This window comes from Citrus clementina, unplaced genomic scaffold, assembly GCF_000493195.1.
Source record: "Citrus clementina cultivar Clemenules unplaced genomic scaffold, Citrus_clementina_v1.0 scaffold_2, whole genome shotgun sequence".
NCBI classification, from domain to species: domain Eukaryota; kingdom Viridiplantae; phylum Streptophyta; class Magnoliopsida; order Sapindales; family Rutaceae; genus Citrus; species Citrus x clementina.
Window position 1 is genome coordinate 30,499,328 of NW_006262688.1, and position 18,015 is coordinate 30,517,342.

The 18,015-nt window shown below is 33.9% G+C and overlaps 3 protein-coding genes across 7 annotated transcripts; 1 reads left to right on the forward strand and 2 right to left on the reverse strand.

Moving 5' to 3' along the window:
• Positions 1–430: 430 nt before the first annotated feature.
• LOC18051390 (transmembrane protein 56-B) lies at positions 431–5,839 on the reverse strand. Of its 5 annotated transcripts, XR_002907219.1 has the most exons (10): positions 5,454–5,839; positions 4,028–4,253; positions 3,837–3,925; positions 3,615–3,753; positions 2,951–3,025; positions 2,303–2,424; positions 2,155–2,230; positions 2,009–2,068; positions 1,257–1,697; positions 690–771 (listed from the first exon to the last, which is right to left on the reverse strand). XR_002907219.1 is itself a non-coding variant. In XM_024191500.1 (9 exons), the coding sequence occupies exons 2-9, from the start codon at positions 4,163–4,165 to the stop codon at positions 643–645; spliced, it is 828 nt and encodes a 275-aa protein (XP_024047268.1). In that variant the 5' UTR covers positions 4,166–4,253; positions 5,458–5,839; the 3' UTR covers positions 431–642. The 5 variants fall into 5 exon arrangements, 4 of the variants coding, with proteins under 4 accessions (XP_024047268.1, XP_024047267.1, XP_024047269.1 ...); XM_024191500.1 differs by lacking the exon at positions 1,257–1,697 and having other exon boundaries at positions 431–771; positions 5,458–5,839; XM_024191499.1 differs by lacking the exon at positions 1,257–1,697 and having other exon boundaries at positions 431–771.
• A 2,724-nt stretch (positions 5,840–8,563) lies between these two features.
• On the forward strand, positions 8,564–12,250 carry LOC18051392 (transcription termination factor MTEF18, mitochondrial). The gene is made up of 2 exons (XM_006448679.2): positions 8,564–11,686; positions 11,909–12,250. The coding sequence occupies exon 1, from the start codon at positions 8,972–8,974 to the stop codon at positions 10,757–10,759; it is 1,788 nt and encodes a 595-aa protein (XP_006448742.1). The 5' UTR covers positions 8,564–8,971; the 3' UTR covers positions 10,760–11,686; positions 11,909–12,250.
• A 485-nt stretch (positions 12,251–12,735) lies between these two features.
• Positions 12,736–16,694, reverse strand: LOC18051393 (regulatory protein NPR3). The gene is given in 5 exon segments (XM_024191498.1): positions 12,736–13,344; positions 13,520–13,717; positions 14,374–14,592; positions 14,595–15,117; positions 15,396–16,694. Coding segments are annotated over 5 exon segments (1,752 nt in total). The 5' UTR covers positions 15,945–16,694; the 3' UTR covers positions 12,736–13,081.
• Positions 16,695–18,015: the final 1,321 nt, after the last annotated feature.

The following is an 18,015-nucleotide window of genomic DNA, read 5'->3' on the forward strand; positions in this document are numbered from 1 at the left end:
ACTAGGCCACCACAACACGTACGGTGATATGAGCGATGAGCTCAGAGTCGTTTGTTATATTTGTTATTTATATCTCTCTGAATTTTCTGTGCTATCGATGCTTCAAGCCCAAGTTATCAAATCGATGATATTATATTTAATTCCAGAGTAGGCCAATTCATTTTGACAAAATGAATAAAAAAAAGTAAAAAGAATCACTAATCGTCAAGGAGAAAACTAGTTAAATATCTATCTTTTTGTCATATGTCCAGGCTACAGAGCTCTGTGTTCATCGTAATCTTTACAAGAAGCCTAAGTATTTTTAAAGTTTTGCCCAAAGAAAACAGATTGCTGATAACACAATTACATCTTGACGGCACCAACCTATCAGAGGCCGCTACATCAACGAAATTAAGGCATAAAAAACAATTAGGTGTTTGAAAACAGCAAGTAAAACAAATTTGGTTGTAAGATTAGACGGCTCTTTGAATCAGTAGCCTATGAAAGTGGAACATATACAGCAGTTTGATTTCCAACAACTTTAGAAGTTACATTACCTTCAAATGGCTTCCCCTTTTTCCCTTCCTCTGTGATTTATACAGTAAAGAAATTTGAAAAAATGCACAGCTAAATGACAAGATTTTAGTCTAGATTGTACATCTATCACTGCCTCTTCGCTAAAGTTTTCTTCAATCCTTTCAGGATCTTCCCAAACCACATCACATTCATGATAGCGAGCACAAATGGCACCACAAAAACCAAGAGATAGCCGATAGCATGCATCTCGACAACCTGCCAATTCAATCAAGTGACTTGATGTCATAACTGAGAGTCCAGACAATTTTTAACTTACGTACGATCCCTTTTTTTTTTTAAATCAAATTATTCAAGAATCTTCTGAATTCTAGATAAAAATTGAACACTGACATAAATATAGAACATCAATAAAAAATTATGACTTGACCAAAGAGAGTAACATATTTCTCTGTCAGAAATTAAAACAAAGAAGACGACCATTCTTGTCCTCCAAGTCTATTTCAAGGTTCAAATTAAGTTCTCTTGGAGCAGTTCATTCACTCCGGCTCAGTCCTTCCAAGATTTGGGCCTTTCTATTCATGTTGATGGCCAAATTAACTGATTTCAATATGTAATTGATGTAACAGCTAAAGCGTGTTCGGCTGCTAGGGTACATATTTAGTTGACGTGCCAACATGCTAAACCAGTTATGATACATTTTAGAATGCAGTGCCTAAATATCAGTTAATGTGGAAAAAAACCTAGGAGATATGGCAATCATTGGCTCTCTTCCTGTTCTCCTGTCCTCTCTATGCCCTTTCCTCTTTGCCATTCTCAATTTCTCCTCTACCTCTGTCTCCTCCTCAGCAGTCACATTGACCAAATCAGAAAAAGAAGAGTAGAAAGCGAGACCGAGAAACAAGAAGGAAGAGAAAGAGCTGATGATTGCCATGTCAACAAAATATTCCATAGTCAACTAATATTTAGTTACTCCATCCCTCAATATCGTAAGGTAAATATTAACCAAGTCAACTAAATATTCATGCCAATTAACTGCATCAACTGACAGGTTAACAACAGATGTTGAAGGATAGGTAGATAAAGATGAAGCGACTAGAGGCTTGAAGGATGCAAACTTGAAGGGCAAAAATGGGGTTTTATGCAACAAAGGGAAGAAGTGAAGAAATAATTGGATAATCCCACTGCATATACAAAGTTAAGAAGTCGTTAGCTAAAAAAAGATTAAAAAAATAATAATAATCATAAAGGTTCAGAAATGTCAGCATCAGCTCAATCTGCTTTAATAGGCTAACAAAGAGAAGAATATAAACAACAGATATTGCTAAACATTTGGAACGAGATAAAAACAGAGGAGGAGAATTACCATCCCAAATCATAGGAGATTACTAGTTGCGAGAGGAAAAAAAGAAAGAAGGCTAAACTTCTGCTATATGAATTAAACAATAAAATATATCATTTTCAGGAAATACAAATGTCAGATGGAAGGAATTACCTGATCATAGTGCAAATAAACATGGTAAAACATGTAAACAAACAGCAGAATTCTTGCAATCTGCAATTTTCACAATTTGTTTCAGGAGCATTCCAAATAATAAACTAAGTCTCTCAATGTTGAAAACTCAAGAGGATTCAACTCACCAGCCAAGTAAAAAAGATAATAACCCCATTTACGAGATATGCGGTGGACCTCTTCATACCAGCCGTATCAAGGAACCTTTGTAAGCCCAAAGAGATAATTAAATCTAATTCTGGACCCTAATAAAATCTTAACTAGCACAAAACCTACCATCTCATGTTGATCTCTGGAGTTGTCACCTCAGAGATGAGCACCATGTATGTATAAAGCTGACCTTCTCCAGAAAACATAGAATATGCTACGGCAATTCCGGAAAGAGAGTGATGGACAACCTGAAATCAGATTCTACTATCTTATCAGTAGTACTACCATGCCTTCCACATTGCATGTATGGATCCACTATGGACTTAATGCAAATGCCACCTTAAATTGATTATCTATATGCAACTAGTTTTATGCAGATTCAACCCACAAATAATAAAATTCAGCATATAAGTTGTCTTGAAAATTTATATCTGGGGTGCACTGAAATTGATACCAAAAATACATTAAAAACTCTTTAAGTTCAAACATGAACCTGAAGCCAGAAGACTCACTTTTTAATGTTTGCCTCAAGTATACTTTATATTCACTTATAGAAACCAACACAACATGCCTGAGAAACTCCAAACATAAGCAAAACACAGGGCTGTTTAAATGTTTGTCTAAGAGTGCTGTAGACAGAATAACTATAGAAAAAGGAGTATGTCAGTCAAACCAGTTACACCATTATCAGAGAGTTTTTACAACAGGAAAAAAAAAGGTAGCAAACGCACAAAATCAATGCTTGATTGCCTTTTCCTAGAGAATTATACTTACATATTCCATTCCCCCTAAAGAAGGGTACAGCCAAAAAATCATTCCAAGATCCGCAAGGAAGTAACCAACAGAAACCTGTCAAAATCATATCAAATCATGAACTCAAAACACTTACAATAGAGGGTCCCACACTTATCCAACAAGACAAATAATAACAGCCATGAGAACTATTTCACAGCCCTAGCAAAAATCAATAAGGAGCTGCCTGTATTTACAAAGACATGCCTATGATTTAAGCAAAATCAACAGGAATGTTTCTTTATTTTCGAGATGATAACAACAAGGGATGGGAATCACGTAGAAGCGAATCAAAAGTCATGTACATCATATGGCTTTGTCTTGCTAATGCAAAGAGAAGATGGATTATAACTATAGCCAGTCCTAACTGCAATGGTCAACCAAGAAAGTACAAGGAATCATAACACAAAAATTATAGTTTTGAGAAAATTCGTAGAGCAGCATTTCCTTTTATCTGCAATGTGAAAAACTGAACCATATTACCACAAACAGCTATAATGTAGAACATAGAAGCTATGAATCTCAGGCATACATATATTTTAAATGAGAAAGAAACTCCTCGAAAGGTGTGAGCATGTATTTTTCCTACTTCTCAAAAGCTACGAACACAATCTTTGCTAAATGCTTAATAACTAAAAATACTCACCCCTAATCCAAAATTAGAGAGCCAGGAGCTCCGGAAAGTAATAGGACCAGTATGCTGTTGGTCAGAAAAGAGATCTGACCAGAACACATAGTACAACGACAAGGCAGTGATGAAAATTGCATGAACCGTAGAGATACCACTGTTGAAATTAGAATATTAATCAATAAGGGCATAAACAACAACTACAAAAAGAAAATGCAAAAATATGGATTATGAACTGACCGATTGTTCCACTCCATTCGTTGGATTTTGGTAAGACCATTATATGCCTTGAAGTAAAAGGTACTAATTAACTGAGTAAGGTCATAGACCTGTTAGAGAGAAAAACATTCAATATGATATATAATGAGGAGGAAAATAAAGCAAGTGCACAAATAAAACAGGTATAAAGAAACAAGGAGAAAAGAGTGTACCACTTTGCAGGCCAGTAAGCCAGCAAAGATGGATGTATATGGAATGAAAGGGTCTGCTATTATGTAGTTCTTGACCAGCACTTGCGCTTGATTTTGATAGGACTTAATAGCTGTCACTGTCTGTTCAGACATTGCCATTACAATTCCTTCTACCTTAATTATCAGATCTTATATTTCTTCTTCTGCACTCTACTATTTTCTTCCTCGCTTCATCTTGCTTTTTCAACTGTTCCCAAAGCATAAGAAATAAGTCAGTACTAAAGGAAAAACAAAATCATCATTTTCAAGCAAATTAATTATGAAAGACACCATCATATTCCATAAATCTATGTTCTGGCCAGCATCGAGAAACAGTTGAATGGGAACTTTCCCATGGCAGCATTTATTTCAATAATTCATGCAGAAAGATTTTCTAGAAATACTATTAGCTTGCCTACAGTTCACATCACAGCTACAATAGCAGACACAGATTAAGGGCCATAGAGAAAACCATTACTAAACAAACCGAATATTTAGAGAAGAGTAATGATAGAGCCGCAAACTCTTGTATAAACTGATGTGGCATAATTTCATTGGTTAGTGAAAATACAAAATAATTCAAATAAATCAAGGCCAGAGGATATTTTCATCCAAACCAATACAGTTATGCAACATCAATTTGAACAAAATAAGTTGGTAAAAGAGTTTGTGGCTCTATCATTGCTCTTAAGAGGCAGTGTGGACAGAGGTAGCTGAGTTTTGGGGTGCGGATTTGAGGGCATAGTAATTAAGTTAATACGAAGAAAATATTAGCCAATGACCTAGAATGACATTTCTAATGTAAGATGAACTATTGATTGAAAAACTGCATTTGCACGACCAAGTTTCAGAGTCAGCCAGCTAAAGAATGCAAGAAATCAAATATTTCATACTTCAGGGTCTGTGAAACGCCCAAGGAAAAATACATCTACAGAGTACAAATTACAGTTGAAAAGTGAAAATTTTACTTTTCAAACATCATCCCAGCAACCAGAGGTTCATTGGTGCAAGAATGATCAGAGCAAAGGATGTTTAACCAGTTTTACAGGATTAATAAGTATTGAAACATAGAGTTACAGCTAAATATTAATAGAGCAATCGAAAGGAATTAGAATTAAATATTAAAAAAAATAAAACTTTATAAGTTACAAATGACAGAATCGGTTTACACAAAAATCACCCAACAACAAGCAGATCATGAGAAACATCATTAAATAATAATAATAATAACAATAAAACTAAACAAAATCTGATGAATCAGGTTGAAGAGCTTAACCTTAAGCATAAATATCCACAAATCAAATAAATTTACGATAAATGCTGGAGCTAATCAATGCAAAATCCAACAAAAAAAAAATAACAGCTATGGAGGACCAAAAGCAATCATCACATGCACCCACAAACTCACCAACCGTGAGGTTTTGTTTTGTTCAAATCAACGAGATTTTTTTTTCCCCCTTGAATGGGATCAGAACTCACAATCTTTCAATGATATTTCAACTGCAAACAGTAAATGAAAGGCTTGAGATTTATTTAATATATATAGATAAAGATGGAAATGCCGAAGAATGAAAATGGAGAATGGAATTGGAGAGAGGAGGGGGACAAAAATGGAAAGTGGTGCTGAGGTTAGCTTGTGCTTGTACGCGTCGTTTTGCTCAGCTTTTGTGTGTTTGTGTGTGTGTGCGGTTTTTTTTTTTTTTTTTTTAATTTGTTTGCGTTGGATTGGATGATTAGAACTCTAGAAGCAAGCATGGATTGTGTGAGTGATATTTTTTATTTTGCTGAAGAAGGTTGCCATAACGCATTTTATGGTCGTGTGACGATCAACATTTAAGTATATTTAATTAGATTGGATTGAATTTAATTATATTATACATGTAATTTATATGTCACATTGGTTGTACGTATACGACTTTATGAGTGTGATATTTGAAATTTAAGCCGTATTAAATTATTAAATTGATTTAAATTTTTGTTCAGGAAAAGTTTAAATGAAAGAGAAAATCTTTCGTACGCTCAATTGTTATATATATAAAGTTCTTTAATTATAATTAATTCTATTTTTTAACTAATTCTATTGATTCTATCTTCGACCAATATATTGTATTGATCTAATTTCCCAAATAACGCCATCACCCCTCTACCGTTACATTAAGGGTGTGTTTGATTGTAGTATTAAGGGGGTATTAAATTACTATTTGCATTAAGTTAATACCAATATTATGTTTGAAAAAATATCACATGAGATAAAATTACGGTAGCTAATATTAGCTTACCTTTTTTTTTTCTCTCTTTTCCTTCTTTGGCAGCTTGCGTTTCTTTTTTTTTTTTTCCTTCTTCTTTCTTTTCCAATTGCTTTTTGTTTTAACTTTTGTTTTTGCTTATAATAATAATAAAAAATAAAGATAACTTTTTAATTTAATATAATATTATATAATATTTTTATTTTTAAATTATAATTTAATATAAATTAATAAATATATAATTTTTTATTAAATAATATAATATAATATTATTATTTTTATATTATAATTTATTAATAAATTTATAATATAACTAATAATAAATATATAAATTTGAATAATATTAATTTAAAATTAATAAGAATATAAATATTAATATAATAAAATATAAAATTTAAATTAATTACAAAAAAATTAATACAGTACAGTGTAGTGCCAAACATTGCACAGTATTATTATAATACAATGCTAATACAATACAGCATAATACAATACATCAGCATTAAAATAATGTAATACAGTATAATACAATACAGTGTACCAAACGCACCCTAATACCATTACGTGCAAACGTTTTGGATTCTTTTACGTTTTTGCCCCTGCGAACATGCAATAATTGTGATAAGCAATTTGACCTGCAAAGTTAATAATAATAATTATGATTATTATTATTACCACCATCATCATCATCATCATCATCCAGATTTTGATTTTTATTTTGTATTGAATATTTGATTTTGATCGGATAAGGCTTGATTTGGAGTGTTCGGATATAGTTTAGTTTTATTATGTTACTTTGCATTAATATTTACTTAATTATTTTTATTTAATTTGAGCATTAAACACGTCTCATGTCTATGATTCTCATCTCCGTAAAGTATAATGCTAAAGGTATATTTACAGCCTCCAAATTTATATTTAAACGGTGAAAGAATGTACTACAAGGGAAACTGAATATTTAATATATATATATATATATATATATATATATATATATATATATATATATATATAATTAAGTGGTATATATTTGAAAACAATACGGCAACGATCTTACGAGACATATATATATTGTTTTTTTTAATGGCATAGATATATATTGTTTTATTCTAATATATATATATATATATATGTGTGTGTGTGTGTTTTCTCAAGTACGGTTTTTTTAATGGGGCACAATAATTAAACATATGGTTTAATAGTTTATGATTTAATAATTTATCGATACTGACTTTATTAAATTAAATACTTTAATAATTTATAAAAAAAAGATACGATTGTATTAAAAAAATATTATATATATTTAATTGTTTTGTATATACCGCAAATAATTGGCTAAATTTGATCTAGTGATATGAGTACAAAATCATGATAATAAAGGTTGTGGTATTAATTTAGTCATGCATCATGATCATCACGATTAAAGGAGCATTAATGAGCATACACTTAGGAAGAAGGGTTTACACTTTACAGTGCCAGGTATCAATAGTTAATTATACATGTTAGTTTCCTCGTCAAGTTTCTAGAAGAGTCTTCTGGGCTAGTTACATTGATTTTATTTATATACGAATGATGATGCAGTTATAAATTTTTATATAAATTTATTTTATAAAAATATATAACTTTAATTTTTTGTTAAATAAAAATATAAGATAAAAAATAAATTATATGAATAAAAGATATATGATCCAATCAATTTAATCATATCGCATTAATTTATTAAAAAAATATACAAGAAATTATAATTATACTATTACTCACTATTAATATCATCTAATCTGTCAAAAATTTAAGCGACATAAATTAACAAAATAAAAAAAATAAGAGAGGAGAAGAAAATTGGCTGTAAAGAAGAGAAAATTTTGTTGGTGGCGGCCAGTGGAAGATAGAAAGTGTGCATTAATGATAAAAATTAAAAAAAATTAAAATTTATTAAAATTTTAATTTAAGGACTTAAAATTAATGTACAATTAAGTATAATTTTAGAAGATTTTTTATCCATCTTCTTAGTCGATTATATATGCACGTGGACTTTAATTATATTGTATTTTGATGAAATTATATATAATATTAAAAAAAGAGATTATAAATAATAATATTGATAATAAAAATGTTATCAGATCCTAATAATTAAGGTACATGATAAATTAATTTGTCACCAGACGTTTGGCTGAAGTGATTGGATTGCTGCTCTCACAAACGTAAAGACAATGATTCAATCCCTATTGTGGGAGTTAAAATTTGTAAATTCTTTACCCTTTCAAAACTCAAGTGGAACAGGACATCTATTTCTCAGTATTTAATGTAATAATATGGCAGTTGTAAAAAAAGTACGTGACAGAATTAATCTTGTAGGACTCCGTATGAATTGAGGTCAGGGGATGATTCTACAACCAATTGGAGAATTCTATTAACATCAAACCCTAACTAATACAATCGCAGTCGCAGTCTCAGTCTCCCCCTTCCTGAGCAGAACCAGAAGTTGGCCCTGGGGCATCAAAAGTAATCTCCCCAAATTCCAATCCTAAGGTAACAGAATTGGAACTTTTCCCATTCTCATTTTCATTGTCTTTTACTTCAATTCAGCTATTTCAATTAGGACACCACAGTTCTCACATGCATTTTACTCTTAGTTGATGTTCAGTTTCGAACTTTCACTTACTAAATTTCTTTGCTTCCGATGTTATTATCCCTAAACCGTAAAAGGGTATCTGGAGTCTCTCAAATGATCACTCAAATCAATCATTTTCTCGTTTTCTTTCCAGTTTCCAATGAAAAAACTAGTATTATGCAAAAGCAAAATGCTTTTTTTATTCCTGTTAGAGTTAGATCCTTTTGCAGTTCTAGACTTACCCACCAACCAAAAGTCTCCCTTGCTGAGTCAACTCAGCCACCTGCGTCTTTAGTTGCCAGCCGAGTCTCCCGACTTGCAAGGACTGAAGCTCAGGAGGTTCTTTTTGATTACTTGCATTCTACTAGGAGCTTAGGCTACATGGATGCTGAGCATATCAGCAAGAACTCCCCGGATTTTGTTCTAAATTTGTTATCCAAGATTGATAGTGGTAAGGATGTTACTCGATCTTTAACGAGGTTCCTTAGGTACAATCCAATTAATGAGTTTGAGCCCTTCTTTGAAAGCTTGGGTTTAAGCCAATCTGAGCTCTCCCCACTTCTTCCAAGGCACTTGATGTTTTTAAGTGATGATGAAGTCTTACTTGACAACTTTCATGTTTTATGCGATTATGGTATTCCCCGAAGCAAGATGGGAAAGATGTATGTAGAAGCCACAGAGATATTTCGACATGATCGCGGAGTATTGGCTTCGAAACTTTGGGCTTATGAAAATTTGGGTCTCAGTAAAAACACTGTTATTAAGCTTGTCAGTTGTTGCCCATCGCTGTTGATTGGTGGTGTTGATAGTAGATTTGTTAAGGTTCTTGAGAAGCTAAAGGAACTAGGATTCAAGAATGATTGGATTGGAAGGTACTTATCTGGTAAAGGCTCATACAATTGGGATCAAGTATCTGAAACGTTAGATTTTCTATACAAAATAGGTTATAATGAGGTTCAGTTGCTTAACTTGTTCAAAACTAATCCTGCATTAGTGTTTGAAGGTTCAGGGCAAAAGGTTTATGTATTGTTTGGCCGGTTACTCAAACTGGGTTTGAAGATGAATGAAGTATATTCTTTATTCTCACAAAATCCACAAATCTTGTCTTCCAAGTTTGTGAAAAATCTCTTGCAGGCTGTGGGATTCTTGATCGAGATCGGAATGGGAATGAAAGACATTTCAAACATGGTATTGATGCATGCAGAGCTTATGGGTTCATGTTCTCTCAAGGGGCCTAAAACTGTCTGCAGCAAATTAAAAGTTGGGAGAGAGAGTTTATGCCAAATTATAAAGGATGACCCATTAAAGTTGTTCCATTTGGCTTCTAAAACAGAAGTTAAAATCGATGAACAGGTTGATTGTCAAAATCCTAGTAAAGATGTGGAGAAAACAGAATTTTTGTTGAGATTGGGTTATGTGGAAAACTCAGAAGAGGTGACAAAAGCTTTGAAACAGTTCCGAGGCAGAGGTGATCAATTACAGGAGAGGTTCGACTGCCTTGTACAAGCTGGTTTAGACAGCAATGTTGTTAGAAACATAGTTAAACGTGCTCCGATGGTGCTCAACCAGAGTAAAGATGTACTTGAAAAGAAGATTGATTATTTAAAAAATTATTTATGCTATCCACTTGAGTCTGTTGTGGCTTTTCCAGCATATTTATGTTATGATATGGGGAGAATTAACCATAGATGTAAAATGTATGTGTGGCTGAGGGAGAGAGGGGTGGCAAAGCCCACATTGTCCTTGAGCACTATCCTTGCATGTTCAGATGCAAAATTTGAAAAATATTTTGTGGATGTCCATCCTGAAGGCCCGGCCATGTGGGAAAGTTTAAAGAAATCATCAAATTCAAGCTAAGGCTAACTCTATCCTTTATTTATGTGTTTTTGTTTTAAATTTTCTTTTAGCCGAGTATTTGTTGCTTGAATATGTATATATGTGCTATGATTCTTTCACCTTATTTTCTCAATCACTAGCTTGGATATTTTATTTAGTTTGATAGCTCAAGATGCAGCTTTGACCAGTGTAAATATAGCAAGGGTGTTTCATGACAACAGAAATCTAAACTGATTCTCTTTTTGTTTCGCATTCTACTTCCTTTCCCCCCAATTAATTTTTTCTCTTTTTCCAGTTTTTTCTTTTTGGGACTTTGGGGAGTAGGGAGGTGGGGATTGAATCTTAGTTGCAAATATATGATGTCCATGTTCATCTTGTTTACAAAACCTACTTCAAGCATCCATCTTCACTCAATAGAAGAATGATACTGAATAAAAAACCTGCTTAACCTATATCAGTGCAGAATGGTCAGCATTGTTGTGTGTGAACCATAGAACTGTGTTATATTTTGTTTCCATTGCATGTTTTGTGGGAATCTTTGAACAATTAGACAAGTAGCTTTATATTGTGTCATCGGAACAGATTATCTATAACTGTTGAACAGACATGTAAAATCAGCGTAGATCAGTTGTTGGAACAAACTCTTTTATCTCTTCCTCTTCTAAATTAATACCATTATCTGTAGTTAAGAGCCTAGGATGAGAGTTGGGCGCTTGACTCTTGACTAACTGGATTTGTGTTGAATTTGACTGTGCTATTTAGATCTTCAGCTCTGCTTCACCTCTCATTCAAGTTTATAGGAACTTTTAATTTGGTTTAGATTTCAGGGTTGTAACGCACCACAGCTTTTAATTGCGCTGAAATCATAGGTAAAGAAAATGGTAGTTGAAGCTTAGAAGTGAGAACAGCCACTCCAAACCCAGCATTCTAAAATCGTCAAATTATAAGGTATAATTATCATTTGGGTCTTTTGAGTTTTCATGTTTTCTTGAGGGGTAACATTTGGCACATTTAATTACTCGATTCACTTTAGTTTTGGTTATTTGCCAATCATAATAGTTCTGCTTTTCGGTTGAATGTTGTATGCCTGAAGATGCTGAAATATTGAGCATACTACTATATGTTAGAGGAATCTCATTGACATTTCTTCACCATTTTAAATGCATTTAGGGCTCGAGAAGAATTCCCAAATCCCCTAGTGTGAAGCATGGCATTGAGATGAAATATTCTTGATTTGCTTCTTTGTTCTGGTAAATGTCACAAAGATGGGGAATAAAGCAGCTCATTTTCTTCAGGGAGCTGCCACAACAATAGGGCTTAATAATAATCGTCGGAAAAAAATGATTCCGCCTCTTATTTTAATTGCGGATTCTTAATATTTTTACTTAATTAAAGCGAGGAATTAGTTCTGCTTGTATTTTAATCCTTGATTTGGATCAAATTTCAAAACTGGGAACTCATATGTTGTTAACCCAGATTGATTACTTTACCAGTTACAATGGCTAAACGGCCGAAACGGCCGAAGGCATTCATACTCAAGGTATTGATAAGTAGTATAGAAATGCTCCACTCTAAGATCTCAGTTTTATTAAAATTTAAAAAAATTAGTAAATCACACGGTTTAATAGTATTATAATTACATTATATTATTAAATCATATAGTTTAATAATTTTTTTTAAAATTTTAATAACAATATAAAATCAGCACTCATGAGTAGCGATATGTCATGGTTGGTTGGCCACTGAGGATTCGAATCTTGACAGGGAAATGCAAAAGAAGAAAAGAAAAAGAAGGCGGAAGTGCTAGTTTTCTTTGTCTGCATTCTGTCATCAGAACTCGGGAAGAATTAAGAACAGAGAAAAGACCGATCCGACCATTCACTGAAATATATTCCCTATTAAAAGTGATCAGAGAGATAGAATCGTGACTTCTTAACTGGCAGAAACATCAATCAATTTCCTTGGACAAGAATAAGAATAACAGATCCTGTCAATAAATAAATAAGAATAATAGATTGGTCCCCAGCAAGGTATCAAATTTTTCTGTCACGTCTGCAATACTAGTCCGAGTGCTCTAGCAAGGCATTTTCCCAGGTCTACTTTTCTGTGGAATCAATTTTTTTCCCCAAAAAAAAAAGAAAAAGAATTCAGCGGCAATTTTCCTAAAAAGAAGTTTCTCATGGGTTACTGAAGCACATTTTCCTATAAGCTATCAATCGATGATCCTTTCAATGACTTAATTTTGTGATACAGGTAGTATACAGAGAGAGTTTGGTCCTGGATAAAATTGCAAAGAAAATGGGTCACTCTGTTACTAGACTTATTATTATCGACATTTTTACATCATAATTTTCCGAGCTTGTACTTCACACCATCTTTAAATGATGATGAGGATGATGAGGAACATAACCCTGATCGGCTAATCTCAGCTTTGTCCCTTGTAAATGCCTTCTGAACATCATCTTTGAGCTCAATGAAGCGCATTCTCTTTACTCTCTGCTCTTCTTTGGTGCCATTCTCAAGGAAAAACAAATCCTGAAGGTCGTCCTCCATGAACTTATCCAACACTTCTGAGCAAAGGGGAAAATAACGCTGACCCATCTCCACTGTCATCACCATAACCAAAGGGTTTAAAAGCAAGCAACTTTAGCAATGAATACTAAATGTTGAAGTAAACAAAGTATCAATCTGTGTTGAATGATTTAAAATAACAGTACCAAGTATCAAACTTAAGACAATAAATATATCTGAATATGGAAGACACTGAAAACTCGCAATTACCTGTTTTCATAAGGGCTTCCATCCTAGGACGAAGTCTCTTGTTCCGCATTACAGGTGTCTCATTTAAGTCAACCTCCCTTAAGTTTCCACTTGAACCTTTTGATGCACAGAAACCAGAAAACTCAGATGTTGTCTCAGTATTGGCAATGTCCATTGCTAGCTTGGCTTCAGTAGGGAAGAGTAACCGTGCAAATGCCACTGCAATGCATAAAACCAGTCAGCACTCATCATTCTTAAGTGTAAAAAAGGCCATAAGAGAGGCAAATTAGAATCAATCAAAACCATTATTGAGTTGGAGGCCAAGCCATCACCGGACTGTTCATCAACTCCACAAACAGGACATCTTTGCATGTGTAGTAAGCATTATATATGCCAATATAAGAATGCCCAAACTTTCATCAAACCTGACCTCATGCATTGAAGGTTTCAAAACCCTGTATTAATGCTTTAGAATTCTTCTTTAACTCATTCAATGCTCATGCATTTTAAATCCAAAGCATTCAACTTGGATAAAATCTAAGTGCTGTACGTTGCCTACAACATTCAACTTTCCCCAAAATGCATGTAAAAGAAAAGGGCATAAAATCTATTTATCTAATATTTGTAGTAGCAAGGATAAAAACCAGTGTGAGGAGAAAGAAAGCAAGCGAAAAAAAAAATGACCAATTAAATTTTGGGACAAGTGTATATCCAAATGCACATCAAGATTCCATAAGGCTATAGCTTAGAACTCTACATAGAATAATCACATAAATTTTCATATGCAATTTTATTATGCTACTTTACCACTGTAGTGACTTCAAATATTTCAAGAGAATATAAACCAAAGTCATCATATACACAGAAAAGAGTACCTCTATTTTCTAGGTACAGCAGCTTCATGTGCAAATCATCAGATAAAGTGTGGGAGGTGATAAAGGCATCACCAGCCATCGGATTCCTCCTCATTTCTCTCTCCAGAACATCAATGCATATACGATCTTTATTTGTTTCTTTTCCCTGCTCTGTTTTTGCCTGATAATCTTTCGGCCTTGTCAATCTTCTACAGATGCTGACGGCACTTCGCCCATCCAAGTCAAATCTGATGCACAAGCTCCTTTAGTTAGAAGTGACACAATCACCGATGGCTCCTTGCGCATTGCACCAATATGTAGAACTGTATAACCCCGAGAACTTCTAAGTTGACATCAGCTAATCCGAGCTGAGACCTCAGACAACATCTTGGGATACGCTGCAGCATAATGGATTGCATTGGCTTCGTCTAAGGTTATTTCAGACTCAGACAACAAAAGTCTTACAAGTTCGACATCATCTGAATCTAGTGCCTTGTGTATTCTCTTGATTCTCTTTTCACGCAAAGGGTCCACCTCAACTGCAGTGTTCTCATCATCAGGAAAAGACTTGAGTTGGAGCATTCTAATTTCCTCCGCAACTTCAGTGGGAAGTTCTTTCTCAATGGAGATAGTATCAAGATCTGAACGCACTATTCTATCAACACATTGAGCAAGGAGCTGACTTAATTGACAATGGAAGGCAGCCAAAAGGATTGGAATAATATCTTCTGCAACAGCCTTCCCAACAAAATTAAGTAGACGTCGCTGCAAATAAGTAGATTATTAAGTCAACATATGTTCCTCTCGGTGTCTGCAAATTGAAATTATACAGATGTGGATAATGAACAAAAACACACGGAGGATCTTATTATTGTTACTTGTAAAAAAAAATACTTTATTGTATTCATCTTTTCAGTTTGCATTAAAAACAGATTGATCCAGAAGGCAGTTCCCAAGCTCTATACCAAAGGCATGTATTGATTAAGTAGGTAAATTTGCTTATGAAAAGTAAATTGTAACCAGAATGAAGAAGGCATCCTGACCTGGAAAAGTGAAACCAACTCCGGCAATTCAAAAATAGATGAGGCATACAACATTTCCACTGCAAAATTAATAGCAGGTCTACATGCATCATGAACACATATGTTATCAACGCAGGTTGACACCTCCATCGGAAAAGGCTTCAACTTTCCAGAATACGTGTAACTTAAGAAAATCAAAAAGGCTTCATATCCAACCTTGCCATAAGGCAACAACTCACTCATGGGATACTTTGGTTTTCCCTCCTTATCAACTGACCCCTTCTCACGCTTAAATAACTCATAAAAAAACTTACTCCTTGCAGCCAAAATACATCGATGAACACAAACTGGGATACCCTCAACAATTATTTCAGCATCACTATATTCACAAGTGGAATCAATCAGGAGTTGTTCCAAACTAGAACTAAGCTTATTTAGACTAAAAACTTCAAGATTAACCCCCTTCTCAGGAGCCGAAAAAGAAGATTGGTTATGACTAATTGAGCCATTTGACAGATGAGAAGACGAAGTAAAGCTCAAAGATGATGACGGTTCAATCGAATTAGCCATCCAAAATTTACCAAAAAAAAAAAAAAAAAGAGTTATTCACGAACTATCAAATATCCAACCAAGAGGGAACATAAAATAAAAGACTCAACTATTACCGAATTACAGGAGTTGCGACAATCTGCTTGATCGTGCAACGCCATCTCTCAACATAATAACCACGTAACACAAAATCCCAGAAACATCAGACTATCAAATGTTTAGAAAGAAAATTTCTAAATAAATCAAATCCACACAGATTACCCAGTTGCAATCAGATCCATCCAATGATAAAAGACATAAACAAAACATCTAAAGTACACTCTGATACAGGGGAAGAAGAAACAGAGCAAAGGGGTAAGAAAAGAATAAAATTAAAAGAAGAAATGACCGCCGGGACAAAGAAGAAAAACGTGTTCCATGTCAGTGTAAGAGGAAATTTCACTTGTCCCCATCAATGAGTACAGTAACGCACGAGAGAGAGAGAGATAAAAAAGGAAGAAAGAGAAAAGAAAACAGGGGAAGCTGTGGTTGTGGGGTAATTTGGAAAGGAGTCGTTAGGGAGATGAAGTCGTTTAGGTGACGAGAGTGATGGCGTCAGCAATGGTTGCTGGGTTCTCCTTACGTCAACAATGGCGTCATTATTTTTTAAAGAGAGACATTAGTCAGTCAGTCAATATCAGTTTATTTATTACGGTAATTTATTTCGCAAGTAGAAAAATTTAATGATGAAGAAGAATAAAGCATCCCATTCCCGCGAGAGCAACAGCTGCTGACTCATTGCTTCTTGCCATATTAAGGAAACTGAAAGGAAAATGCTGCGGCACTGAAATTGTCAAAAGAAAGAGCCAAATTGAACAAATAAAACATATTTCAGGCCCCGGAAAGAGAAATAGCCAACTCCTTGAACCTTGGTTCAAACTTCAAAGACTCGTAAGCCAAAGGGGCTTTGCTAATGTAAAATAAGCTAAAATATCAATGCAGCCCCTCACCTTACCTTTTATTGAATACTTTCCACATGGATCCTGGTTTGCCACGTGTTAAATACATTGCCGACTGTCAAGCAAAACGACATAAATACCAGATAAAAAGGCCATCTTCACGCGTAGTAATCAAGAAGACTTGCAAGTATGATCAATCTCGTTTGGCTTATGTGAATTTTAAGAGGAAAGTGAAGTGGCTCATTCAAAATTAAACAAAATATTTGGACTCGATCATAAACGAAATTAATATGAGACAATATATATGTATCCATACACGTATCAATAAATTTGAAATGTTTCAACTCTATAAATTACTCACTATATATATAAAATAAACTCAACTTGTTCGTGCATGCGGCCTCCTTGGGTGCATTAGATAATGTGTAATCCGAGGTTCAATCAGTCAATCCTCTTAGATTTTCCCAACAACTTTGACTTGTTAATTTTATGCAAGGTGAGTTGAAGCCAGCTTCTCTTTGAAAGCTTAAATAAATAAATAAATAGAATAAAGTACATGCTCGGAGGGGAAGGAGATCTACTTACTCAAAAGGCAAGTGTGAATAAATGTGAACTTATTTCTTGAAAAATGTTGTTTGGATGTGGATGTGGATGTGATTGTGCTTGTGGGTCATAAATAATCTCTTTGGAATCCCAGAATCGCCTCTCCTTTTTCTTTCCTTTCCTTTCCTTTCAGACCTTGATAATCACATCACATGGCAGCATAAGCAAAGTTATGCCAAAGTCCAAAGAGAGGTTAAGGTCGTGACCATTATATTTCCCATGGCTGCCCCCTAGCTAGTTGCAATTACTTCATGAATCATCCTATGAATATTGACGGCAACATCGGTTTGGCTAAAGTGATTTCGAAACAACTATTCTGATCACTTGAATTCCAACGCTTTTTTTAATCAAATGAGTTCAAATTCAAATTATAGGAGGTTAAAAAACTAATTTTATTTTATTTTTATAAAAATAATAGTTGCTTTCAAATCTTTTATCAATTGTATAATCTTCATATCTATGTACGCTTCGCTGAATCTTCATCATTCTCAATTTATTAATTTATTAATTTCTTCTTCTTTTTTTTTATTTATTGTAACTTTCGGTTCGAT

Coding starts and splice junctions, on each gene's coding strand:
- LOC18051390 (XM_024191500.1), bottom strand. CDS start 4,165: ATGGCAATGTCTGAACAGACAGTGACAGCTATTAAGTCCTATCAAAAT. Junction 3,026..3,614: donor TCTCTAATTTTGGATTAGGG/GTGAGTATTTTT, acceptor TGATTTTGACAG/GTTTCTGTTGGTTACTTCCT. Junction 2,425..2,950: donor CTTTAGGGGGAATGGAATAT/GTAAGTATAATT, acceptor ATCTGATTTCAG/GTTGTCCATCACTCTCTTTC.
- LOC18051392 (XM_006448679.2), top strand. CDS start 8,972: ATGTTATTATCCCTAAACCGTAAAAGGGTATCTGGAGTCTCTCAAATG.